Genomic DNA, 27,836 nt, shown 5'->3' with positions numbered 1-27,836 from the left:
ACTGACTTTGTCCACTGGAGGTAAAGTTATTTGCTTCTTAGGAATGTAGGGACATAACACTTTGCTATAAGTGAGAGAACTTCCTTCTAGCTGCCTTGCTGGGGAGCCAGGCATCCTTATTCCCTGATATGAATAGATGTTACATTCCACCAGATGCCCTTCTCCTCTTTTGCATCCACAGAGATTAAGAGAATTGAGAAGTTGACCTTGATTTCCAAATGCCTGCCTTTATGTTTTCAGTTACATCAAGAGCCTTGCTCATATTGCTTTTAAGACAAGATTACTTCTTCCTCAAATATAAGTTTCCCTTATATAAAGTATATTTTGATTTGTGGGGACATGGTTGTTTTTAATTGAGGGATATTTCTTTTGTCAAGGAAATTATCTTCTTTGGCCTTGAGAATTTTAAAATGAGATATTACTTTTCCTATTTAAGTAAGATGAAAACAGGTGAAGAGGACACTTGGCGATTTGGTGGCAGAGCTGAGATCACAACTTTGTTCTCTTTATTTGCATCCTGATGGGTGTGTGTCACTTGTTGGGGGTCCTGGCTTCATGGGCGATGGCATGTCTACCTGCACTCCGATTCATCATTTAGCTGACTCACCAGGTGTAGACAGAGCTTATGGCATCAGGCTGGGGGATTTGTGTGGTATTTTCACACAAATTAAGGTGTGACCATACTTGTTGAGATAAGAAACAGACATAAAATCCTGAATCCAAATCACAAACTTGGAAAATGCTCAAGCCCTTGTGTTTGTGAGGTTCAGAGGCTTGCTGAGCTGGGTGCCTCTCCATCTTCCCAGCCTGGAAGCAGCATCTGTGCAAAATGGCCCCTTTCCCAAAACCAAACCAAACTGAAACAAAACCCAAAAAGCCACCCAAGGACAACGTATTTTGTGTGGTCCCCTCCACAGCTGCCCTTTTAAACAAGGAAGGAGGCACTTTTGTCCCTATCTTTCCCGAATCACAAAAATGTTGGGGCTTCAGAGGAAGCTCCCAGCGACAGGCCATGAGGACTGGCCTAGCTCCCCTTCCAGAATGGTTGCACACAGTGGGCCTCTCCTCACACACCTTCACTGCTCTTGGAGGTGCAGAGATAGTTATTGTACTCTGCTCTTTTGAGTTGATTCAGATACTTTCCTCCAAATCCCCAAATACAACTCCCTTTTGAGCACAGAACACAGCTATTGGTCACTAAACTGGGACAATCAGGGCCTGACTCAGGTACCAGGTTATCCTCAATGGCTGCCTTGGGCCTTTCTCATTTTTGCCTCCTAGTAACAGTGGAGATCCTGGCCCCAGGAAGGCATGGGCTGGGGTTGAAGGGTCAAGGAGGGTCACTGGGACTGCAGGGGATGCCAGAGCTGCAGATCTGTTAACATGTCAAGATCCTGCATGGCCCGCAGGCTGAGATGGAAGCCTTGGAGGGCATGTGGCCCTTTACTCACCAGCTGAGACCCACCACTATCCACAGAAGAGACAGGAGTCCAGGGACAGAACCACATCTATAAACTTGTTTCACTTTTTAAAAGGTAGCCTTTTCTTTATCAGGAAACAGCTTTCAGGGGAAAGTTTTCTCAGTAAAGGAAACCCATTCTTTCAGATAAACATTTCTGCCATATTGCTTTGTGTCGGTCCTCAGCCACTTCCACTTGAGCTGAGCTGGTAATGGCTGCTATCTCAGAGTGATAAGGTGAAGTCATCCTTGGTGCCATGTCTGACCCCGAGGGGTTGTGCTGGATGGTCTGCTTGACCTGTGGTGTTCAGTGTCTCTGGGGGCCTTAGCCTGCCCTTGAGAAGGAGTGGGCCAGGTGTTGCAGCTGCATAGCCCTGAGGAGTCAGGGTGGATCCACCTTAGTGGCAAGGCCAGAGGATAAACACAGGAAGGACGAGAGGAGAAGGGAAAAGGAGTGGAGCAGATCTGGGGGCCAGGAAGGGGCTTGGAAGGGCCAGGTCATGCCAGCAGTGCCCTTCCAGGGAGGGGAGCTGTAGGGGTGCCCTTGAGGTGGCGTATTGTCAGGATCTTCACTTCCTTTGAGGCTTTAAGGATCTTAAATGGCTAAGTATGTGGTGTGTGTATGTGAGTGTAGCAATTGATTGTTCTGGGGGAGGGGGAACTAAGCTTTTCTGGGTTTATTGTGGAGGTGTTAGTCTGCTGTAATTCTCAAGAAATTCCTTCTGTGGCAAAGTCCTCTAGATCATTGGTGGAGATGATGCTCAGGCTTGGAGTATCTACTCCTTCCTCTCCTGGAATCTGGGGAGGCTCACTGGCAGCCTGGCCTGCAGTGTGCTCGGTGTGGTTGCCATGAGGCCCAGGGGTTGGCTGAGGGTCAGCATTGTGGGTACTCTGGGGCCCAGAGCAGGCTGCCTCAGTGGTACCAGGGCCCTGCCTAAGGAAGGTGGGGGCAGAGAGCTGAGAGGAACAGCGCAATGGTATCAAGGCAGTTGCAGGCAGGGGTCGGATGCCAGGGTAGAGTATGTAGGGGGTAGTAAGCACATCTGGCAGGGGTGACTTGGCGGACCCCTCCTCAGAAGATGGGATGGGAACCTTGACATATTTGCCTGTCTCTGGGTCATAGAAGGTTTTGATTTTCACCTGAAGTGGCAGATCGAAGACAAAGTATTCTCCTGATTGGGGGTCTTGGAGGACCTTCTGGCTGGCAGGGTAAGGGAGTAGGGGCATGAAGGACTGGGGCTCCCCAGGCTGCCTGATTGGCTCTGAGAAGGTGGACACTGAGTGGCGGTGCATAGGAGGGGGCAGGGCACGGATGGCAGGGAACCTGGGCAGTAGCCTGTCTCCAAGGGACCAGGGCCTGTGCCCTGAGTCTTCCAGACAGGACTTTTCCTCCTGGGGTTTGCCATGTATTTCCTGTGCCTGGTCAGTCTTTCTCCTCTTGCTTGCCAGCTTCTTTGCCCGCCTCAGGGCCTTTTCTGTTTTGGGTGGGACTGCTGGTGGCTTGGCCGCCATTCTTTCTAGGTGAGCAGAAGGCTCTGCTTTTTCAGGGAGGACTGCTGAGCTGGTGGCCGCATCTAGCAATGAACCTCTTGGAGAGAGTGTCCTGAGGTCTTCTGCTGATGGCTCAATCTGGGGGTCAGAACTGGCTTCACACATGAAAACATGTGTCAAGTCCTCCCTGCGGGCAACCCTGGCAGGGCTGTGGTTGGCCCAGGGACTGGCACGGGAAGGCTCCCCTAGCATCAGGCCCAGTTCACTGGGGCCCTGAGAAGCATCATCCCAAACACTGCTGGTGGCAGGGGAGTATGTGCTGCTGTCCTCCAGAGAGCTGGTGTTGGGGGAAGTTGCCATCTCACCAGGGGCCAGTCTTCTCCCTGGGGGTCCTGCTTTGGGTGTAGACAAAAAGTGACCTTGGAAATCTTGTGTCTGTTCTTCCCAAGAGGTCCTCAGCTGCTGTGGGGGTGGCTGGTCTTGTAAGTCACTTTCAGGCAAAGAGATCATGGGGATGCACTTTGGAACCTCCAGCTTCCCCTGGTCTGTAGAATTGCTCTTGCCATCAATCACAACTTTCCATGTGGTATCTGGGGTTGGCTTCAGCCCTTCACCCTCTGCTGCAAGCAGAATAGATGAGATATTCCCCTTTGTCTCCATCCTGGCCACATTGGACACCCACCTGTTTTCCTCTGTGCCCTTGCAGGCCACATGCTTTAAGTGTGGGCCCTTCACGCAGACAGTGGGTGTCAGGGTGCTGGGCATTTCCTGGCTCCTGGGGGCACAAAGACCAGCATCATCTCCCAAGCCTGGCCTTGACAATTCCTTCTCTTTGTAACCACTGCCCAGTGGGTCCTCTGAGGACAAGGCCCTCAGAAGGGGCAGCATGATGGGTTTTATCACAGGGGTGGCCCTGAGGGTGTTGTCTTTGATTGCAAACAGTATGTGCTTGTTTGAAGTGGAAGATGGTGAGGGGGTAAGGTCTTTGGCATGTGAGAGGGCTGCATCCTTACTTCCCCCAATCCAAGTGCCTCTGAAACTATCTTCCTCCCTCAATGGCTTCCTGGATCTCTCTCCAGACACACTTTTCTCCTCTCCTTGCAATACATCCCCCTCGCTCTGCTCCTCAATGCATGTGTGCCCATTACCAAGGGCACAGTACTGTAGCTCATCTTTGCCCAGCACTTTCTCTTTCTCATCCTTCTGACTGTCACTTGTACTCATGTCATTCCTCCTGTCTTCCCACTGGCTCTCAGTAAACCACGTCTTTTGCTGATCCTCAAATGAGGCAAAGGACTGATCTGAAGAGCTGGTGCTGAATTTGGCCTTACTTTTGAGGCCTGGCATAAAATCAGACTGGCTGTCACTGTAAAACACATCTTCCTCCTCAGGAGAAAGGGGCCCAGGGGAGAATTTCTGGCTGAAATTTGGATTCTGAAGTCCCTCCTCTCTCTCGGATTCTGTCTCTTGAGAGACAGATCTTGAGAACCCATTCTCTAGGCTGGCAGTCTTCAGTTGCTGCTCAGGCCTCTCTGCCTCAGGCTCTCTGCTGCAAAGCTTCAGGGACAGGTGCTTCTTGGGGCAATGTTCCCTGGAGTCTGGACACCAGCTGGACCTGGCAGCACCCAAATCTGAATTTTCTTTGGTGGCATCCTTCTCATAGCTGTCCTGGTCGGCAGCCTCCCCATTGACACAGAAGGGGGCTTTGGCGACAGCTGGAGGTGAGCTAAGGGTTAAATAGTTGTCTGCAGAGGTTGCACCAGGATCAGCTTTAGGGTCCTTCTGGGTACTGGCATGTGATAGAGAAGGAGGGTCAGCTGGTCTCTCCTTAGAAAGCTCCTTTGCGGAACTTTCCTCAAGCCCATTGGGAAGGACACCATTGATCACAGGTTCTTGCTTGTCTCTGGTTTTCTCATTGAGGCCTTTTAAGAGAGGTGAGGGACTACTGTATGTGCTCTTAACGTGCTTACGCACATCCTTGAGGTTGAACAGCAGGCTAGGGGCTTTGGATTTGTAGCTATCCTGAGATGGACACTCACCAGGCTCCTTCTCTTGGTATCCATTCTGCTGCCCTGGGGGTAATGGGGTTATCTCTACTGGTGGGCTATTGGATGAATCCAGGACATGTTTGGTGTGTATGATGGGGGTCAGAAGCTCACTGATATTAAAAGGAGGATTATAACCATCATTGGGGTCTACAGCATTGTCAAGAGCATCATTTTCTGGAAATTGCCCTTGGGGATTGTGCTTTGTGTACAAGGCTGGGCCTCTGCTGTTCTGCTTATCTTCTGAAGCATCTTGTGCACTTTCTTTCCCTCCTTTGTGAGTCTTTGGTTTTCTCCATGGGGGCTGGGTTGACTTCACCTGGTCAGGTTTTGAGCTGGAAGTTTTTTCCTCCATAAAGAATACTTGAACTCCTGGGTCCCTAGATCTCCAGGGTCCAGATGTGGAGAGAGCTCCTGCTGCCATCCTGTTCTCTTCTTGACCACAGTTGGCACAGAGTTGGCAGGGAGAGACTTTGTGCTCAGGGGCCTGGGATTCTCTTAACAAGGGTGTGTCCTCATAGTGTTTGGGTGATTTGTTTTCAGGGACAGCCTCAGTAGGATCCTTTCTTTCCAGCAGCCTTGGTTGGTGGGTGCTCCATGACTTGAAAGCACTGTTTTCACTGTGAAGGAAGGTGCCTTTGCGAGCCCACTCCTTGCTTCTTCCAGGCTCTCCCATGGCTGGTTTCTGGGGTGGAGAGGGGAACTTGGACTCCAATGAGTTAGGTATGTTTTCAGGTGTCGGGAGGAAGCTACTAGAGCCCTGACAGGTCATTTCAGGACTTTTGGGGGACCCCTGCCCTGTATGCTTTCTACAGGGCTGGTGGCTATTCTGATGGGTGCTGGAGACTTCTGCAGGTACCCTCCTCACAGTCAAAAAGGCAGAATCAAAGCAGAAGTTTACACCACTCTCTGGAAGAGGAGCAAATTGGGGGGGATTTTTGATAGCTGGAGGCTTGTTGGTAGGAGGCCTGCTATCACATTGTTGGCTCTCAGTCCTGTCAAAAGATTTAATTAGTGAGGACACTTTGGAAATAGGCTTGTTGCTATTCCTCAGGCCAGGAACTGGCACCTCCAGTCTCCTCTGGGCTGGTGTCAGTGTGGGGCTGCTTTTGGGATACTTTTCCTCACCTTGAACATATTTAGGTAGCTGTTGGAACGTGGCTGCCCAGCCTGAATGCTCTGTGCCTTGCGATGGTAACTGGCTCCAAATGCCGCTTTTTCTGTGGGTGTGGCTCACTGTTTCCTGGTGAAAATTCCCAAACACCTGGCGGCTGATATCTGGGGACAGGGCCAGGTCAGAGTCACTGAAAGATGTGTCTTCTGAGATGCACAAACTCCGAAATGCCCGGTCTGTGAGGCTGCTAACCTCCCTGTCTGCATCATCCAGCACACTGCCGATGCTTGAGGAGTCGCTGAATCCATCCATGTACTTCTTGTTCCCTTGCATCGTCCGATGGCTAGGAAGCCTGTCCCTGCTCAGTCAATGAGCACCTCTGGGTAATGATTCTGGAAGGGTTAAATGTAGACCTCTTTTCACAAAATTAGAGCTTCTTGTTGATCCAATGCAGTTGCAGAGTGGGAATTTTTTCTCTGTGAAAGGAAGAAGAGCAGGATATGAACAAGATATCTAACTTAGTGGCTCCATACAGAATTACACACTGGTCCAGATGGGTAATGGTGCTTGTGATGGTTAATTTTATGTGTCAACTTGGCTGGGTCCTGGTGTCCCATTTTTGCTCAAATGCCAAACTAGATGTTGCTTTGACAGTCTATTTTTTAGACATAATTAACATTTAAATAAATAGACTGTGTGCAGAGAAGATTACCCTCCTTAATGTGGATGCGTCGTGTCCGAAAGATGAAGAAGCCCCCGAGAAAGAGAATTCTATGCTCAGTTTTTGGACTGGATTTGCAACATCAGCTCCTTGGGTGTCCAGCCTACTGGCCTGCACTGCAGATATCGGGCTTGCCAACCCCACAATTGCATGAACCACTTCCTTAAAATAAATCTCTCTCTAATGACATTTTGGCCAATGACTGACTGCATATACGATGGTGGTTCCACAATATTGAAATGGAACTGAAAAATTCCTATCACTTAGTGATGTCATAGTCATATAATGTTGTAGTACAATGCATTACTCGTGTTTGTGGTGATGTAGGTGTAAACAAACCTGCTGCACTGCCAGTCATATGAAAATATAACACATACAATTATGTACAGTATGTAATACTTGATAATGATAAAAAATGGCTGTGTTACTGGTTTACAAAGTTACTATACATTTTATTATTATTTTGAAGTACTTTGTACATATAAAAAAGTTTGCTGTAAAATAGTAAGCCACATTACACCAGCAGCAACTTAATTCATCCATGTTTACCAAGTCTCTTGCCTCCTGCACGTCCCCTGTTCCACAACCCAGGCATGTGCCCTGACTGGGAATCAAACTGGTGACCCTTTGGTTCCCAGGCTAGAGCTCAATCCATTGAGCCACACCAGCCAGGGCTACCAAGTCTCTTGATTGCTTTATTTTCTTTTGTGCTTGATTTAATTTTGTGTTGTTTTGTGTAGTAACATGTTGTATAGGCTCATAGCATAGGAGCAATAGACTATATCATATGGCCTGGGTGTGTAGTAGGCTGTACCATCTAGGTTTGGGTAAATGCACTTGATGATGCTCATATAATGACAAAATTGCCTAAGGACCCATTTCTCAGAATGTATCCCCATCATTAAGATGCACATGACTGTGTATGTACACATTTTATTGTTTCTATTCCTCTGGAGGACCCTGACTAATATAGTGCTTAAAGTTCAGGTGTGTCATTTATGCAGAGATATCTTCTCTGGCATTCTGTGGAGGTATCCCCCCTCACTCTCTCTTTCACAATGGCTGGTTTATTTTCTTCATTGTACTGAGCACAATCTAAAATTAAATTTACTTCTTTGTTGCCTATTCCATCATTAGACTGTAAGAACCAGGAGCTTAGGAGCCATTAAGCTGTCTGTTAGCTGATTGCCCTTGTCCCACAGCCACAAAAGAGGGCATAGTCCTCCACAACCTACCTTTCCTGGACTCCCTCACTCTCTGCTTTGCCCTTGGATGTGGCCAATGGAAAGTGCCAGTAGGATCCTGGAGGGAAGGGGAGCCTTCTTGCCCTCACCCCTGGGGCTGCAGGAGGATGTCCCCACTCTTTTTGAGTGACTCAACATCCTGCAGTCTCCCTAACTCTGCCTAAACCTCTGTCATAGCCCCTTCATTACATCCTATTTTTTTATTTTTAAAATCACAGTGAAATATATACTACATAAAATTTACCATCTTAACCATTGTAAGTGTACAGTTCAGTAGTATTAAGTATACCCATATTGTACAAACATTACCACCATCCACCTCTTGTTTAGCTTGCAAAACTAAACTCTATACCCATTAAACAATAACTCCCTATTCTCTTCCTGCCAGTCCCTGAAACCACCATTCTACTTTCTGCCTGTATGAATTAGACTATTCTAGGTACCTCGTATGAGTGGAATCATATAGTACTTGTCTCTTTGTGACTGGCTTATTTCACTTTGCATAATGTCCTCAAGGTTCATCCATGTTGTAGCATGTGTCAGAATTTCCTTCCTTTTTAAGGCTGAATAATATTTCATTGTATGTAAGTGCTGCATTTTGCTTACCCATCCATCTGTCAATGGTCCCTTAGGTTGCTCCCACCTTTTGCCTATTGTGAGTAGTGCTGCTATAAACATTGATGTCCAAATATCTGTTCCAGATCCTGTTTTTAATTTTCCTGGGCTCAAACCCAGAGGTAGAATTTTGGACCATATGGCAATTCTATTTTTAATTTTTGAAAAAAACATCATAGAGTTTTTCATAGCAGCTGTATCATTTTACATTCCACCAGACTGCACAAGGGTTCCAATTTCTCCAAATCCTTGACAGCACTTATTATTTTCTGTCTTTTGATAGTAACCATCCTAATGGGTTTGAGGTGGTACATTAATTCCCTTTTGGGTCCTGTCTGAGGATGCTGCTTTGTGCTGGGACCCTGACCACCATGACCTTCAATGCCTATAATAGGCTTGGCTTGGAGCGGGGAATAAGTAAATCAGTACATAAAAAATAGACAAAATAGCAAGTTTAGAACCTAGAGTGGGCCTGAGTGGTGGGCATTTGGGACAGCAATCGTGGTGGGTGCTGTGTCTTCAGCTGACAGATGGAGCACTGTGAGGCAGCAGCCCATTCACATCAGCAACAGGCAGAGCAATAATACAGTCATGGCTTTAGGAGATGGGAGGCAAGGCCCATGTGGCAGGAGTCCCAATTCAGTCCTTGCTCCACACTTGGGAATGTGAACCAGGTGTCCTCACAGGCCCAGTGCTACTGTGCTAGCAGCACTGTGTTTCTGTCCTTCAGGTCAGCCGTTCTTGGGGTTTGTTGTTTACTGTCTCTTGACCATAGCACTCCGATGAGTTTCCAGTTGGATTTGTGGGCTGACTGACTTGCTTTATGAATGAAAGAAATGAGCAGAGACTGCTAGATAAAGAAAAGGACCCAGGGTTCTGGCAAACAGAATGAGGTGACAAGGAATCACTTACCTACTGTAGGAAAGTCTCTATCCCATACTCCTTAGCCCTGCCTTGAAGGTCAGGGCTGCTTGCTCTCTAGAAGGCACAGTGCCTGCCTTTTAGAAGGCTGTATTGAAAAGGGAGAGTGTCTGCCTCAGACCCTGCTGGCTGGCTAATTTCACTCTTTCCCCCTCTCCTAACCACTCATGTTTTTAGGATTCCATGTAACCAGCGTGGCCAGGCTGTGGTGCAGCTCTGGTAAGGGATGGAAGTATTGGGGTACCAAGGAAAATCTGTGCATTCTGATCACAGGAGTGATCTCAGCTGTCCCCTCTCTGTTGGTACCTTCCCTTTCGCTTTGATGCAGACAACAAGACTGAACTGAGTGTATTTTTGGCATGGGCTGCTATAACAGAGTGTCACACACTGAGTGGCTAAAACAGCAGAAATGTATTCTCTCACAGTTCTTCAGTCTAGATGTCCCAAATTGAGATATCAGCAGGAGGGGTTCCTTCTGAGGGCTGTGAGGGAAGGATTTACTCCAGGCTTCTCTCCTTGGCTTATAGATGCACCATCTTCTCCCTGTGTCTCTTCACATGATCTTCCTCTGAGTTTATCTCATGTCCAAATTTCTCCTTTTAATGAGGATATAAGTCCTGTTGAATTAGAGCCCACCTTAATGACCTCATCTTAACTATTACATTTGCACCTGCCCTATTTCCAAAGATTACATTCGGAGCTACTGGGGATTAGGACTTTACCATATAAATTTTGGGAGGATACAATTCAACTCATGATATTGAGGCATTCACTATGTAACTTGAGGGATGAGCAGTGACTGCTAAGGTCAATTGACTGAAGATGGCAATGTGGACAGAAGAGATGTCCTTGGTCCTCGACGGCACAGCTGAGCTGTGAGTCCATGCTACAGCCATCTCCCCCTAGTATTTATGTTATTGGAGTGGGGTGGGGGAACCTTAGTCTCTTCAGCCAATATAAGTTAAATTTTAGGCCCCTTGCGGTCCTACCAATATAGGTCCTTCCAGGTGTCTTCTTGTGTTGTGAATGCTGAGGTTTTGATCCTGGGAAAGAGCTGAAGTCAGTAATATTGAGGTTTCTACACTTCTACATTAAGATGAAAATAAGATAGTTGGAGATCTAAATTTAAAATCCTAGAGTTGAAAAGGGAACCCTAGTGCACTGTTGGTGGGAATGCAGACTGGTGAGGCCACTGTGGAAAACAATATGGAATTTCCTCAGAAAACTAAAAGTGAAACTGCCCTTTGACCCAGCAATTCCGCTGCTGGGATTATACCCTAAGAACCCTGAAACACCAATCCAAAAGAACCTGTGCACCCCAACGTTCATAGCAGCACAATTTACAATAGCCAAGTACTGGAAGCAACCTAAGTGCCCATCAGCAAATGAGTGGATCCAAAAACTATGGTATATTTACACAATGGAATTCTATGCAGCAGAGAGAAAGAAGGAGCTTATACCCTTTGCAACAGCATGGATGAAACTGGAGAGCATTATGCTAAGTGAAATAAGCTAGGTGGTGAGGGACAAATACCATGTGATCTCACCTTTAACTGGAACATAATCAATAGAAGAAAAAAACAAACAAAATATAACCAGAGACATTGAAGTTAAGAACAATCTAACAATAACTGGGGGGTGGGGGAACAGTGAGGAGAGGGGATTACAGGAACTACTATGGAGGACACATGGACAAAACCAAGGGGGAGGGTGGAGGTGGGGGAGGGAGGTGGGTTCAGCTGGGATGTGGTGGAGGGATGGGGAGAAAAGGCATACAACTGTAATTGAATAACAATAAAAATTAAAAAGAAAAGAAATGTTGATTTAAAAAAATAAAATAAAATAAAATCCTAGAGTTAAATAAACACCCTCTCCAATTAAATATCCCCTACTGTTAGCAGATATTTGTTTTTTTTTTTTTTTTTTTTTGAATACTCAGCTTCTACCCCTTTTCTCTGAGTAAAAACACTCTATAACTTTTGGAGAAATTCCTCTCTCTATAGGATTCAGTTTTCGTGAGGTTAAAAGTCAAGTTGCCTGCCAATATCACCTTGGGCCAAGTGCAGATGTGAGACCCAGGTTAGGCCCACCTTTCATTTGTCCTGGAGTGACACAAGGCTGGAAACGTACTCAGGCATCCTTTGCAGTGTCAGAGCTCCTGGTTTGCCCTTTCCCCACCTGCAATTTCAACCTTCATTTTGAGTCTACAAGGGCTACAGTTTCCTTTGAATATTTACCAATTTTTGCTTAATTTGTCCAGTGTCTGTTTCTGTTTTGTGTGATGATAGAACCCTACAGTTCCAGATGGTAATGAAGGATGTTCACTGATATTTGGAGACTTGGAAAATCACCACATTCCTTCTGCTTCAGGAAAAAGAGACATCCCTATTCATAGACTTATTCAAATACTTTCTTCAATTCTGATTTGATTTACATGGGTTCAGTTGGGATAGTTGTTAAGTTGGCCTCATCATCCCTTCCTCATACCCCAGTCCCCCATGAACAACTAAAGGTGTTTCCAGATGCTGGCTCTTGAGTTGGTGGTTCCATACCTGTTATAGCAATGAGGGCTGCTGGTTCCTACCTTGCTGAGTTTTAGGACCTGTAGTTTTAAAACTTCTTTTCATGCTTATTTTTTCTGTCATTACTGCCCATCTAGAAAAAAAGAGGAAAAATAATTTCAGTGAAACCCAATTGACCAAAGGGCCAAGAACATGTTCAGTGCAAAAGCTGAACATGTTCTTAAATACTGACTTTAAATATTGGTAATATACTGGCCTTCGTTTTTTGAAAATCAACACTTGAACTCAACAAAATTCCAAGCATAATCATTTTCAGTGAAAACTAATAGGGGGCTAATTTTTTAAAAAGATTTTATTTATTTATTTTTACAGAGAGGGGAAGGGAGGGAGACAGAGAGGGAAGAGAGGGAGGGAAATATCAATGTATGGTTGCCTCTCACATGGACCCCCATGCCTGCAACCCAGGCATGTGCCCTGATTGGGAATTGAACTGGTGACCCTTTGGTTCACAGCCCACGCTCAATCCACTGAGCTATACCAGCCAGGTCTGGGGCCAATTTTTATTCCTTCCAATATTTCTTATTTTGTCTATGGTCTAAGAACTCTTCAGGAACCTGCTTTAATCCTTTAAAATTTCTAATATGATTAGCCCAGTTGAGAACTGTTTTTGCTAGTCAGATCTGACCAGAGGCCCTTTTCTTTCCATGTGAATTAGTAACTCTGGTTTTGCAATAAAGGGAATCAGAGCAGCTGAACTTAAATCCACATGTCTAGCACTAGAACCGTGTTCAATTTATTGTTGGCAGGAGGCTTGACTATCTATTTTGACAGCTAAAATAACCAAAAAGCTGCCCAGGAGAATTTTAAGAGTTCTGAGAATAAAGTGTGAAGTCATTCAATCCACTACACACATTTTAAAGTCAGATCACAAGACCTCCCTAATCTCGCAGTTCCTGAATATTCATCTAGTCCACAGTAGTTCATTAATAATATTCACAATCATAATAACTCAAATTAGTTGAGTACATTTCATTTGAGACCCACAAAGTTGCTTTGTGTCACCACCATCCAGTTGGCCTGTCCCTGACTCCCAGGCTCTCCTTCATGTTCCCACGGCAGCTGGGTTTACTTTTTCAGTAGATTATATGTTGTAAATATATATCATATGTCTAGAAATTGATGATTGCTTTTTTCTCTCAAATAGAAAGAAAATTCTTTAAATCTAGAAAGTGTCCCTTATGTGCCTCTGTGTACCAAACACACCCATACAGAACACAAATAAATGTGAGTGGTGATACTCTGAAGTGAATATCTTTATTCTGAATTTTTCTAGAGGGCAAAAAAGACACAGAAAAGACGGAGTAAGAAAGAAGAAAAAAATTCTACTGAGAAGGACCTCTGGCCTTGGGTCTTCAGGCCATCTGAAAAATTCAGAGTGACCAGTTTGTGTCACTGAATAGTGAGCACAGTCAACTTCCTGCAGCTCCACAGAGGTATAATTTAGGGATGAGAATGATATTAATCCATGTCTAACATTATGAGGATGACACAGGTACAGAAGGATGTAGTGACTTTTATTTGTGAACATTTAGGGGACCTATCTGTGCTTGGGTTCATGAACTCATTGTCATTGCTGCTGGCATGCATTTTTCAGAGGTCAGCACAGAACTGTCTTGTTCATTGCTTTGGGTCATTTGAAGGAAGTCAACTGAATTGGTGAGAAGTCTGTCTCATAGAGCTCTTCTCAAGTAAAAGTGTGTGGTTACCCCCAAGAGATATAAATGAGAAAAAATTGCATATTGCTGAGTCACGTTATTAAAAAAAGCCTGGAATCTGTCCTAATGAATACATTGAAACAAAAATTAGTATTGAACCATGGCATGGTAAGTTCCTATTCACATCTTTGGCCTTCAGAATGCTTTGTTCTTAAATGCTTCCTATCTCTTCCTTATCACCTATTATTCCTTTAACTCACTTTGCTCAGCCTTTAGTTCCCCCTACCCCACTGGATCTGCTAACAAGTAATCTTTGCTCCTCATCTGATTTAGCTTCTAAGCTGCAATCATGAATATTGTTTGAGAAGCTCTCCTACCTTGACCTGTGGGATACACAGTCTCCTCCCTGCCCCACCTGAATGTTCAGCCTCTTATTTTCCTTTCCTAGATGGTTGGATTTCCTCCACTCTCAGCCCCAGGACCACTTCTCTTCCCTACCTATGGTCTCCATAGGGACAATTTCACCCATACCTGTGGTCACAGGGAGCAGTCACACTGATGGCATGTACAGCCAAGCCACTGGTCTGGGCTCCAGGCCTGATCTCACACTACCCATGGCAGAGCTGCACACCTGTGTCTCACAGTTCCACAAACTCACATCTAAAACAGAAGCCATGACCTTCCCACAAGTCATTTCTCTTTTGAGATTCCAAGAATTTATGACTTCTCCTTCTCCTTCTCTTTTTCTCTCCCATCTGTCTCCTCTCCATTGCCAGGGTCATCTATTTGAATCAAAATATGTCAAACAAAGTAAATCTGAGTGAGCAGCCCCATAAATCAGCTTTTTCTCACAATGAGCAATGAAATACCCTCTTTATAGCCACTACTAAATTCTACCTTCTACAATGTCTTCTCACATGATGCTTTTTTCCATGTCATATTGCATGATGCTGTTGAACTATCATGGACTGGAATATACTGCATTTTGCAGAAACAATGCTCTCTTTCTCTCTCTCCTAGCCCTTTACAAATGCCTCTGCATGGCCCTCAACATGACCTTGAGGGGGGTGAAGCTGGATGTCTCCCCATGTTCTTCCTCCCTCTAGGCCTATGTACACAGGACGAGGGAACTACAGGCACAGGTGGGTCCTGGCATGGCTCCTTGGAGTGGTAGTCCCTCTGCCTGGAATGTTTCTCTCTGTTCCCTGGTCACAAACAGCTGACCATTTCCTCTTAAGTTCTACTATTCCTTGTATATTTTTTTAAAAAGTCATCTGTATTGCTTTATTGCATTTGTCTGTTTGAATCTATCCTTCTAAGAAGGCTTTGAGCTCCTGGAAGTGAGGTATCCAGCCTTGATTACCTTTGACAGACAGGATGCCTGGCGTGTGGTAGTCATTGGTCAATGTTTTCAGTTTCCCTTGCTGAGTGCGCTTCTTGGGCCCCAAGGATGTGATGACAGAGGTTTGCTGCAAGTGTGCAGTGTGAAAATGGAGGGCTACAAGCTCTACTGCCCCATGTTCTCTTTGTCTCCCTTGGGGCTCCCAGCCAGCAGCTGGCCCAGGCCTGAGAGTTCACACAACCCCAGTTCTGCTGGTCTGCCCCAGGCTGTGAGGACAGGAAGTGGCAAGGAGAGGAGACTTGCCCATGTCACCTCCTAGGGACACTGATCTAGATCTCCACATACAGTCACTCATCCAAGCCCCATGACTAAGGAAGTGTGACAGGCCCACAGAACCAGAGTCCCAATTGGTGACTCCAGGAGGCCCCAGCTTCAGCACAATAATCATCCATGTGGATGTGAACTATCAGCTTAATTTCTGAGATGACAACAGAGCTTCAGAGAGGTGAAGAGAAAGTTCCATGTCAACAAACTTTTTTAGTATAAGAGGTATGTCTGGAAAAAGTCCAGTCATTGTTAATATAACGAGAAAGGTATGTGTGACATGGGTGTAACCTGGCAGCCAAGGAGAGTGGACTGGAATGCACATGTATGAACAATGACGACTTCACCGTACTAGTCAGTGGGGGTGGTAGATGCCCTTGAGTGAGCATGTGTACTGTGTGGCCACTGCATTCAAAGTGAATGAGCAAATAGAGCAACAAATCTGCATCAAATTTTGCATTAAGCTTGAACATTCCTCTGCAGAAACTATTTGGATGATTAAGAAGGCTGCAGCTATGTGTAACTGGTGATTGACAGCTTTATCACAACAATGTGCCCACTGATGCATCATGTCTCATGCAGAATTTTTTAGCAAAACATCAAATCACCAGGTGTCTCTGACCCTCTACAACCAAGATTTTGTGTCCTGTGACTTCTGGCTTTTCCCAAAACTAAAATCACCTTTGAGAGGGAAAAGATTTCAGACCATTGTTAAGATTCAGGGAAATATGATGGGGCAGGATGGTGATTGGGAGTACTGTGTGAGGTCCCAAGGTGCCTACTTTGAAGGGGACAGAGGAGTCATTGTCCTATGTACAATGTTTCTTGTATTTTTTTTCAATAGATGGCTTTACTTTTCATAGCATGTGGCTGGATACTTTCCGAACACACCTATGTCCCATGCAATATTTGAATATACTTTTTATTAGTCAGAGTTATCTGTAAAATTAATCATCACATACTTAAGTTAAAAATACAAACTCATTGTTTATAGAGTGCATACTGGGATGACTTATGTGTTCACATCACCCTACTGTTCAGGACATACTTCAGCACCTATTATCTTGTTTGATTCTGATGACCCCTATGAGGTGGTGTGACTAGGCCTTATTGTCACCATTTTTAGGTGGATAAATATAAGCACAGAAAGGTACAGAATATTGCTCAGTGTTACACAGCATGCAAAGAAGAGAACTGGGACTGGAATTCACTTGACTACCTGGCACCTTCTTGAGGGTAAAACTCTGACCCTCTCCGGTCATGGGCTATGGTGCATGAAGGTGAGTCCTGAGCTCATGAACTGGAGTTCAAGTGAGAATTGAGGATAGGGGAGGACAGGTGGAGGAAAGGAGGGCTTTCATTTCTATTCATGGCCCAACAATTTTCTCAGCTCGTATTTTCACAACCATAGGAACGAAACTGATGATTAGGTTGGTTAAGTATAGGCCCCTCCTGCTTGGAGAGGTAGGTCCGTGGGGGTCCAGGTGGCTGGTATATACCTGGAAAGGACTCTCTGATGCTCTGAAGGAGGTGGTTCAATTCTCTTGGCTGACCTGTCTCTGCACAGGAAGCCATTGGGGTTTGCTTTCCTGCTGGGTTTGACCACTTGCTTGTAGTGTGGTTTTTGAGCCCAAGCTCTTTGGGTGAATTTAATTACCTTAATTGAATGATGTTTTCACTTATCAGTAAAGGGAAAGCAGGAAGCCAGTTGAGATGACAGGGGTTGGCTTTATCACACCCAGAAGGCCCTAACAAATTGGAATTGATTTCTCTTACTCCTCTTTCTGGGTGTTTTTTTGAGTCATTGACTCAGGCATGCCTGGAGGAGCTGTTCACTGCAGTGAACTGTGACAGATGGCCCGTTACAGCAGGTGAATGTGCAGAGGTCCCACACACAGCCTCTGCCACCTAGCCCCACCCCACCTTGGACCTCACCCTGGTGCATTGTTGATCAGTCTTGGGCCAAGCCCTCAACCTCTCTGTGCAATTTCCAACAGCACTTCTGCTTGATGTTTCAGTGGTAATATCCTTGTCTACGTTCTACATTTTATGAGGTGAACAATAAAATGGCAAATTGACTTTCTCAGTTGGATTCTTTCAGGAGAGAGGAGCAGATATGTATTGAGTGTCTAAGGGGTGGCAGGCCTCAGGCCCACTGTTGCATGTGCCTGTGCTCACTCCTTTCTTCCGCATCTTATAGCTCAGGAAACTAAGGCTACATGTGCAAGGGGCCTCCAAGCTCTGGTGCACGTATGAAGGTAGGGTTTTCTAGGAAATGTGGCTGAAGAAAACAGCTTGCCTGAGCTTGCAGGGCCCATGGAGCTGGCTGTGAATTGTTGTCACAGTGGCTGTGGATGTTCTTCTGCCCTTGGGAGAGAGCTCAGGAGCTGGGGCACTTTATTCTTGGGGCTCAGACCAGCCTTACTCCCATGTCTGGACTGGGCCATGGTCTGGTCTGCTGTGTCAGGATGGGACATTTCCTCAAGAGCCTCTGAGCATTGCCCAGACCTGGGCTGTGTCTGCAGTTAGAGGCCAGGAAACCAGCACAAGAAAGACTGGGTCATATCCAACTGAATGCTCCCCAGGACAGGATGGTGCTAGTACCTGGCACCACACACCTAGGGGGAACCCAGTTGCAGGAGAAAATGGGGTAAGTAAGGCATGGAGACATGGGGTAGGGGCACTGAGCAATATTTACAACTGGCTCTCTGGGGCAAAAGCCCTGCTTTGTAGCACTGGTGAATTTCCTGCTACTGACTTGGCATCCAGGACTGAGTTGAAATGAGGTATGTACAGAGGGCCCCCATGAGGTGTACTGGTAGTTGGGCTGATAACAATATTTGGACAGTGGTCTCACCTATTTCTGGTGGCCAGGCATTGCAGGGGTCAGGTCTTCAAGCTTCTGGTGGCCAGATGAACTGGAGTATCACTATCTCTGGATGATTCCATCTCCCAGAAGGAGCTCAGGCCTGGCACTATCCAGCGTCTTGGCCCTGCTTTACCAGGATCCTCATGTATACATATATTTTTCCATATATATATATATATATGTATATATACATATATATATATATATATGGAAAATTTCATGGAGCAAAACTTCCCCTGCTTGTATGTACTGTCTGATATTTCCATTCTATTCTGTTCTTTCTTTTAAAAACATATTTTCAATTTAGTAAGTGATTTCAGCACTCAGTAATGAGTTATGATCTGAAGGGGTTTTAAAAAGAATTATTATAGATCAATAACTCTAGGTATTCCTGATTAGGCTCAATTGCTGCTGCCCTGTTCATAGTGATGCTGGGTTTTTGATCGAGAAATGGCAACCTGAGGCCCAACCACAGTGAGTGGCATGATCTGACCAGATTCACATGAGAGAGGGGAGGAGGCACCTGGGTGTCAGGCTCATGGGTCGGGCCTTGCCTTGCTTTTTTGCTTTAGTGCTGTGTCCCCAATTCCCACCCAATGTCTGGGCCTAGCACAGGGCCATTCATTTGTTAAACAAATGAATGAATGAATAAAAGAAATCCCGATTTCCTGAGCATCTGACATAAGACAGGCATTTAATATACTACAATATTATTAATTCATATTATTATGTAATTAATACTTGCAACAATCTGTGAGAAAAAATTTCTCTTGTTATTTATCCAGAAGGACTTGGAGTCCAGAGTTTAATACCTGGTGGTGTGGAGCTTGAACCTTGTGCTACTGGAGAGGGAGAGGGTTCCTGCAATCTGCATTTGCAGAGGCTCCTCTAGGAGCTTCTGAATGCCTGCTGCAGGTTAAGAACCTCTGCTCAGCAACACCCCACCCCTGGCCACCCTGCAGCCCCCACATTCCTAGTTCTCACCCTCAGGTCTCCTTGGAGCTCATCGTAAGAATGATGGTCACAAAATGTCTTATTTCCCATGCCCCATTATACTTGTCAGCCCACAAAAAGGCCTTGTATGCCTGCCCTGCCCCTACTGACAGGCAAATGGCTCTCTAGTTAAGAAGTGTGAAATCAGACAGGCTTTGGACAAGTCACTCAGTTTGTCTGAGCCTTAATCCTGTTTTTGTAACCTGGGATTGATGACAAGACAAATCCAGTAGCCTAGTATTCACTGCGACCCATGTAGATTATCAAGTTGGTGTTGCAGGGATGACTAACCGATGGCCTTGACTCCACCTTGGAGAACCTTGTCCAGAGAGGAGCCCCTTCAGAGGATTTCAGAGAAAGAGGCACTTGGCTTTGTTGGGAGTGAGGCATCCCTCAGCAACCACCCTCTCTCCAGCCCTTTGGGAAGAACACCTTTTGAAAGCAGCTTTGGGGTGTCCCAGGCTTGGGCAGAGACAGGAGGTTTCAGGAGGGCTCCTAGGACCACAGGAGGGCAGCAGGGTTACAGAGTTCTCCTCACCATCTGTGGACCCATTTCTCCATCTGTAAACTAGTGTGTGGGGCTGGTTGGCAAAGGCAGAGAAACAGAGCTGAAGAGTCATCACTGAGCATCAGCACCCTGCTCAGTGCTTCCAGACACTCATCCTATTTATCCAGCTCCTACTGCCTGCCATGAACTTTATTTTTTTTAATATTTAATTTAAACCTTTATAATCTATAATTTAAATCTTTAAAAAAATTTTCAGTTACAGATTATATCCACAATCTTGTTCAGTGGTCACAAACCCTGGCAAGTTAAGTGAGGTTTATGTTAAAGGAATATAAAGTGGAGAAATTGATGATCAGAGAGGTTAAGGAATTTGCTCAAGGTCACACAGTGGAGTCAGGATTAGACCTGGGGCCCTGGGCTGCATACCTCTGCCCTCCCCATTCAGGCAAGGCAGAGAGGGGCATTAGGTGCAGGGAAGGGCATCAGGTGCAGGGGGCCCTTCCTCTGCAGTAGTGCCCCTGCAGGGTAAGTGTGTGTGGCAGCCTTTCTCTCAGCACCTCTCTCCATCTCCCATGGCCTGCCTCTTCCCACCAGGAGCATTTGCTTTAGTAAAGCCAAAGAAGGCATTTGTTAGACCTGGCTGTCTTTTGGGGAGTCTCCAGAAGGGTACTCTTCCCCATCCCTGGATGGCCAGGAAGGTAGGAGCATCTGGGATAGGGGAGAGCCACAACCTCCTACACACATACACACACACACACACACATCACAGCCTGGCTGTCCCTAGCCTCTTTGGTTCCCTCTGGAGGCTGGAAGGTAGATGGGAGATGGCTGGTTGGTCAAGGACAGCTGCCCTTTCTCCAACCAGTGTCACAGTGGTGAGTCCAGCTCTGCCAGGAAAGGAAAGAGAGAACTTCCCTGCCATGAGAGGCATGGTCATGGCACAGAGGAATATCCTGCCTTCTTCATGGAGTCCCTCATGGAATGCTTTACAGAGGCAATAAAAAGAGCTCAGACATGGCCACTCAAGTCATCCTTCTAAAAATTAAAATGGTTGCTCTTCTAATAGACAAAGTTATTTAAAACAATGACTCAAGTTGATATGAAAGATCAGTTTCTTGGAGAGATCCCACTGTGTCAAAACCTTGTCCCCCTTTCCTTCCTGAAGGCAGTATCCTTGCTTCTCAGAAGGCCCTGGGGGCTTGTTAGACTGCATGTTGGGTCCTACCCCAGAGACAACACTTGGGAGATTGGAGTGGTTATGGTGCTGGGGATCCTGTGTGGGAACCACACTTGAAGTACCCTGCCCTGTGCTTTGAGCAATGGGAGACTGTACCACTTTCTGGGAGGTTGTATTGATAGGTCACAGGCTCTTTGGGCCTTTTGGATCTCATGGTTGTCAACCACTGTGGTTTGCACTGTGTTTGCCTTGTTTTGGGCCTGCTCTGGGCAGGCCATGCATATGTGGGGCACAGAGATGAATCAGAAATTTGGCCTACTCCAAGAGATGATTGCCTCTAAGGGCAGACCAGGCAGAGGTCAGTGCATGCTGCAGGGTCAAGGATGGAAGGAGAGAGGTCTTATCAGGCAGGGCGTGCTTAAAAGTAGCTGTGAGAGAGCTTTGGCTGCTGGTCTGTGCACAGCCAGACAGCTGGGTCCAGACTGACCACTAAGTGAGGGTGGTGGAAAGAGCAGGAGTTTAGAGTCAGACAAGTGCTCCCATTTCCTAGCCCTGTTCCACCTCAACAAATTACTTCACCTCTCTGAGCCTCTGCTTGTTCATGTTCTTCTGCAACAATACTGACCTCCTTGGGTGGTTGTAAAGGGTGGAGGTAAAGAATTGTCAAGAGTCCAGAAGAGACCTACACAGAGTAAGTATTCGATGAGTGGATGCTTCCACCACTAGAGACCTTGGGTTTTTAAAGCAGACAGTGCAGGGAAGGAATCCCATATCTACCATGGCACTACTAACATGCCAACAGGATTGCCGAATGCTTTAAATGAGCTCATGTATAAAAAGCACATAGTGGTGCTCACTAAATGCTGTCATGCATCATTTCTAATTCCCAGATGGGTCAGTCTAACACCGTGGGAAGGGCATGGACTAAAGCCAGACCCCCTTGAGTGTTGTCCCTGGTTGTACTGGCTAAGAGTGGCCCTCAGCACATCACAAAACCTCTTTGAGTTTTGGTTTCCACATCTGTAAAATGAAACTACTAAGAGTACCTGCCTTGAGGGGTCACTATGAGGACCCAGTGATTCATGTCTGTGAAGTGGTAGGCCCTTAGTGACTATCCATAAATGTCACTGTTGTCCCCACAATGCAACCTGCTTTACCCAGGGCCAGGGACCTGAGAGATGACTTTTCCTTTACTCAAAATAAGAGGGGGTGAGAAGTGAGGCAGTGACTGATTAGACAGCATCCAAAGGGCTCTCCTGTCTTTGGAACCATGTTTGCCCTCTCTGCTGGTTTCCTGCATTGGCAAACCAGCCAGGTCTCAGTCTTAGAAAAGGTCTCAGCTGCCCTACGGTGACATTGGTGCTTGTATGGCATCCCCTTGAACAGTGGGTCCGCTCCTCTTGGGCAGTCATCTGAAGCAATTTGGAGAAACCTTGCATGCTCAGTTAAGATTTAAGATTAAGGTTAGGTAAATTTAAATTATGTAAAATTAGGTAAAGTTTTAACAGCTTTTCTCTTCCTCTGGTGGGGCTAGGGGACAGCGCAGGGTGTTCTAGCTGTTGTGTCTGTGTGCTGAGGTGCCCAGACACTGCCATGTTGTCATGTAGTGGGAACGTTACTTTCCCTCCACCCCAAGCACTGAAGGGGCCCAGATCCGTCATCCTCATTGGCACAAGAGGGAAGATAATAATGATGTGTTAATGCCCAGCGGTCACTGTCAGGATGGGCTCAGTCCTCCATGGTGCCAGTTACTCTCCCACTGAGAAATAAGCATGATTAGCTTATTGCTCACTCTAAAACACTGGGATTTATCTTCAGTGACCTCTGGAAGGAAAAGCCCCCAAGTTGGAGTTCAAGCAGAAGAGAAAATAATGGACAAATAGGGCAGTTGTATTTCTATCACATGCCTGGTGCTTTTTATGTTTGTGCATTTAATGCACGAAGGACACTTTGTCCCCCTGGTTGGTGGCCAACAGTGTTGGTATCCCCATTTTACAGAGGGGCAAGAATAGGCACAGGGGCTTGCTGAGAAGGGCAGAGCTGGCCTGTGAACCCAGATCTGCATGGTCCTGAAGACCCTGCTGGGTGTCCCCAAGGGCCTCCTGGGAGCAGTGTGGACTCTGAAGCTCTGAAGGGATGGGCCTGCCTAGGCACGTGTAGCTTTTCTAAGGAAGGTTTTGACTACTGGTGAGTGGACTGGCATTCTTTGTAGAGATTCAGTTTGACACTGATGTGAGCTATAGGTCTACGAAGCAATTAGGAAAAGATGTGAGCTCTGAACTCAGGCCCCAAGTTTACATCTCAGCCCCTTACTAGCTCTACTTCCTGGGGCAACCTCTCTAAGCTGTGTGCAGTGCCTGCTTTGTGAAGGGAAACCTAAGACCTACCATGCTGGGTAACCTTGAGAATAGAACCAAGTAATGAACATAGGCACTTTGCATATGGGAATAAAGCAACCAGCAATTGCCCTAATGAAAATGGTGGACACAGGAGGGCAAGAAATGACTCTGAGTTCTGACCCCTTAAGCTCTGTGGCCTTTAGGCTTGACTTGCCTAGGAGAAGGGCAGACGGGTCCAGGTGAGGAGATGAGCTGGTGGTAATGCATGTGGTGGGGCTACCCCAGGACAGGGCAAGTTGAGACAGCTCCACAGTGGCCTGGGTGTTGCCATTGGGGCTCAGTAGTGTGAGGCCTGCAACCAGCCTCCAGACTCAGCAGAGTGTGGACAGCACACTGGTCACTCAAGCAAATCTCAGTTTCCTCTCCTCTTGGCCTTCCTTAAGCTTCAGGTGAATGCTTTAAGATGGGAGATGGCTAAGATAAAGTCCCACTCTTAGCTCAGCCTTATAGTCCCTCAGAGGCTCAGTCCCACTCTGGAAGGGGTCCTCAGGGAAAGAAGGCTCCAATTGAGACCAGGGAACAATGCTCAGGCTGCAGAGGTCCCTAGGAGGCCCTGGGCTCTTACTGACACCATGCACCAGCATCTCCATAGGATCTGGAAGCCCTTTCAGGCTTGGACACCTGGGCTGAGCCTTGAGGGAGGGCCATGCAGAGAATGGAAGTTATGAGGAAGGCCTCTTCTCACTTTCACATGTTGTGGTCCAGAGGGGACCCTTTCTCCTTTCTACTAAGAAAGGGAAGTCTATCTGTCAAGTGCTGGAGAGAAAGCTACTATTACCAGTTGACTGGCTCTTTGGACCCTCTTGTCCAATTCCCAAACACTTCAGTTCTATGCTCAAACTTTGTGAGGCCGATGACATAGGCTCCCAAGGGAATGCACCTGGCAGCAAGTGGCCTTCAGTCTTCCACCTGAGAACTGAGGTTGGCAGAGAAACTGCTCTGCCTCTACCTTGGCACAGAAAGCCATGCATTACTCACACATGCAGCCCCTTCAGAGAATGTTCCAGAAGGATGCCAGTGTCCTAGAGTGGGGATGATGCATCTCAGTAGTGCTTTACATGCTCTATTTTTGAGTCTTGGTCCATCTGTCTTGTTCTTGTCCCCCACCTCTTCATCCACCCTCACCAGCTTGAGTCATGCAACCACAGGGAAACAAGTAGAAACTAAGAGGTGTTTTGGGGTTTCCCAACTAGGTAAATGAAATACAAGATTGACTTGTAGGGCCATGCATTGGCTGGATTTGGTGAAATGTGGTTTAAACCCACAAATGGAAGAAAAACCAATACCCACTGCAGCCTGATGGGAATTACTGCACTGTGTGTCTCCACGAGGGCTGCCTTCCGTTAAAGCCCTTCTCATCTCTAGTAACCCTGGACAGATGGAGTGAAATCCCAAGAGACAACAAGGAAGAGAGTCCGGCTCTGGCTCCATTGGCCGGCAGGTTTCAGTGCTGAGATTTCTGGCATAGTCTGGAGGAACAGGGCTATTTCCAGACGTGGGGCTTCCCCTTTCTATAAGGGTCTCTAGGACTTTCTTAGGGTCAGGAACAAAGAAGTGGAAAATAACATTTCTGAGGGCCTGTGGCCTCCTCTGATCTTCCTTATCTCTACATACTGCTGTCCCCTGGTTTCTGGGGAATCCAAGCCCCTCTGTTACCAGTACCCAGCATCCCACCAACCCCTTTCCTCCCAGTGGGCACAGTTGCTCTCATCCCAATGATTTTCTGGTTACCAGAGAGCAGGCGCAATTGTTCCCCTCCCAAAGACTCAGGGGCGACACGTTGGACTCAGGTCACCTGGAGATATCTATTTATAAACTATCCTGATAAGCATAATCTGCCCTGCTTAGCCCAGGCCACTCTCCATAGCAAAGCTAACTACCCCCTAGTGGTAAACCAAACATTTCCTATAACAGTTTTTTTCCTGTAACTGAAAAAACTGGCCAGGGAGTGGTAGGGTGCTCCAGAGCCAGTCACTGGTCCCGAAGGGTCTGTTTTGAGCGCTAGAACTTTCATTGTGTGAGTGTGTGTGTGTACCAAATTGGTGCACCTCAGGAAGTGTTGCACAGCAGGGATCAGCAAACTTTTTCTGTAAAGGGCCGAAAATTAAAATATTTGTTTTTACCGGCCATATGGTATAGGCTATTGTAGCCATAGACAATATGTAAATGAATGATTGTGGCTGTGTGCCAATAAAACTTTATTTACAAAATCAGGCACTCAGCCCATGGCTGTGGTTTACCAACCACTGTTGTAAAGGGAACTCAAAAATTGGAAAGTTGGACCTCATTTACCACAAACATTTGTTTAATCTCCTCTCTAGGATTTCTATACTTTAGGACTTCAAAAAATACTTCAAATAGAGTTTATTATAATTGGGTTAGATGTATTGAAGAAATGGTCCATAATTAGTTAAAAATAGTCATTATTTTCCAGAACAGTTTTAGGTTTACAGCAAAATTGAACCACTGGGTGAAAAACACAAAAATTTCCCATATACTCCCTACACCTATATACATAGCCTCCTCCATTATCAACATCCACACGTGTATTTTAAAGTCCTAAATAATAATGTTTAAAGGCTATCTAGCTTTCTCCATATATTCAATATTGTTCTTCTCAATAATCAATTCTTCCACAATAAAAAATAAAGATATGATTTTAGATTTGGCGAAACCTCCTGTGCGGGAGTCTGCTTGGAGACCCCCAGGGTGTGGGGGAACACGCAGTCCAGTGCAGCTCCTGTGATGAGGACACTCATGCTCTCAGAGCCCACGGCCAGAATGTAAATGGCCAAGTGTCCTTTGTTACAGCTGGTAGGATCCTGTCCCTCTTAGTGCTAGAGGACACAACATAGTCTCCTGCTATAGAACTTGTGACCGTGGGGTCGCCTTCATTTGGCAGCACACTGACCTGGGCACATCCATAGGCATGTGGGAGCAGAGTGCCTTGACAGAGACACGTGAGGAAAAAGTCACACCAGGCTATAACATGTACTCTGTGGCGTACCCCTCATGGTCCACACAGCTGTCTCATACCCATGGCACACCCAGTACACTGAGAAATGCAGCCCTCAATATGCCCCTCAGCACTCACACCACCCTGCATAGCACCCTGGCCCAGAACTTCATCCCCAATCCTGCTGGCCCAAAGCAAAAGCCCTGCTGTGGGAGCTTGCACCTCCCTGCCCACACTGAAAAACCGAGGAGTCGGTATCCTACCTTCCACTCCCTGTGAGTCTTGCTGCTTGCTCTTCAGGCCTCCCTGGCAATGAGAGAGAGCCCTGACTTTTCCAGCAACCCAGTTCTGCCCAGCAGCTAAAACTGACAAGCTGGGCTGCCCAAAGATGAGATTCCAGACCCAAACCTCTTCTTTCCCCCAAACTTGCCCACCTGGAGAAAATCAGTGGCCAGAAACTGGCCAGACACTGGAAGTCCGTGGAGTGTACCTAAATAGAGACTCAGCTGGGGAAACCAAATGGTGTTCTCGGTGGGGAAGAGGCAAACAGTGTGCACTGCAACACCCGCGTGGTGTCAAGTAACAGTCAGATTAAACAAACAGCCTCAGCAGCTATTTTTACATCCAGATCAGCCATGGGTAATAGATAACTTGAGGAGTAAGAAATTACTTTCTGGTTCACTGGACCCTAACCATGATTCCAGCTTCAATCCAGAATGATTTCTAAAGCTATTATAGTATCTAGATTCAAATAAAAATATCTCAAGGTGCAAAGGAAAACATTTGTTTAGGGAAACAGTAAAAACATGATAGTATGCGCCTGGGAACTAGCACCCAGAGGCCTGCTGATGTCCCAGCACAGAAATAGCCCCTTTCATCATCAGCTCAGAGGACCGCAGCCTGCATTCCTCGAGTAAGGAGACGTACTCTGTTGTATGTTTGGAGCAAAATAACATGCCCAGCTGCAGGCTGGGGGAAGGCCAGGCTGGGCTTTCAGGGTAAGAGTTGCAGAAGAATATGAAATAAAATCAGGACAAGGCAAGGTAAGCTCCAATTTTGTGAGGCTGGCCATGGCAGTCCCAGTTGTTTGCAAGGTCCAATTGCCAGTGGGCAGGTCCTGTTCTACCAGGTGAGAGTTCCCCTGTCCATCTTTGGGAGGGGCTGGCCCATTCGTCATTTTCTGTCTTGGCCTAGGGTCGTCTGCTCCCCATACTGCCTGCAGACCCCCCGACATCTTTCAACCTTCATGTCTTTGCTCATGTGGTGCCATTTCCTGAATGCCCTTCTCACCCTCCCCAAGTTGGCCCTGTTAAAGTCTGCTTATCACCAGTATTTAAAACAAGAGTTTTTTTCTTTCTTTCCAAGAGCCCTTTCTCCCACTCCCTTATCCCACAGCCTGGGAAAGCCAAGGCTCCCAGTCC

At 46.5% G+C, this 27,836-nt stretch overlaps 1 protein-coding gene across 4 annotated transcripts; it reads right to left on the bottom strand.

Annotated features, from left to right (window-relative positions):
- Positions 1-1,523: 1,523 nt before the first annotated feature.
- Positions 1,524-26,945, bottom strand: C4H10orf71 (chromosome 4 C10orf71 homolog). 4 transcript variants are annotated; one of them, XM_045196216.2, is made up of 3 exons: positions 26,679-26,945; positions 12,163-12,265; positions 1,524-6,585 (listed from the first exon to the last, which is right to left on the bottom strand). In XM_045196216.2, exon 3 carries the CDS (start codon positions 6,440-6,442, stop codon positions 2,168-2,170), a length of 4,275 nt encoding a protein of 1,424 aa, XP_045052151.2. In that variant the 5' UTR covers positions 6,443-6,585; positions 12,163-12,265; positions 26,679-26,945; the 3' UTR covers positions 1,524-2,167. The 4 variants fall into 4 exon arrangements, with proteins under 4 accessions (XP_045052151.2, XP_045052152.2, XP_053779497.1 ...); XM_045196217.2 differs by having other exon boundaries at positions 12,195-12,265; XM_053923522.1 differs by having other exon boundaries at positions 26,850-26,945.
- Positions 26,946-27,836: the final 891 nt, after the last annotated feature.

This window comes from Desmodus rotundus, chromosome 4 (genome assembly GCF_022682495.2).
Source record: "Desmodus rotundus isolate HL8 chromosome 4, HLdesRot8A.1, whole genome shotgun sequence".
NCBI classification, from domain to species: Eukaryota; Metazoa; Chordata; class Mammalia; order Chiroptera; family Phyllostomidae; genus Desmodus; species Desmodus rotundus.
This window is presented reverse-complemented; position numbering and strand designations above follow the sequence as displayed.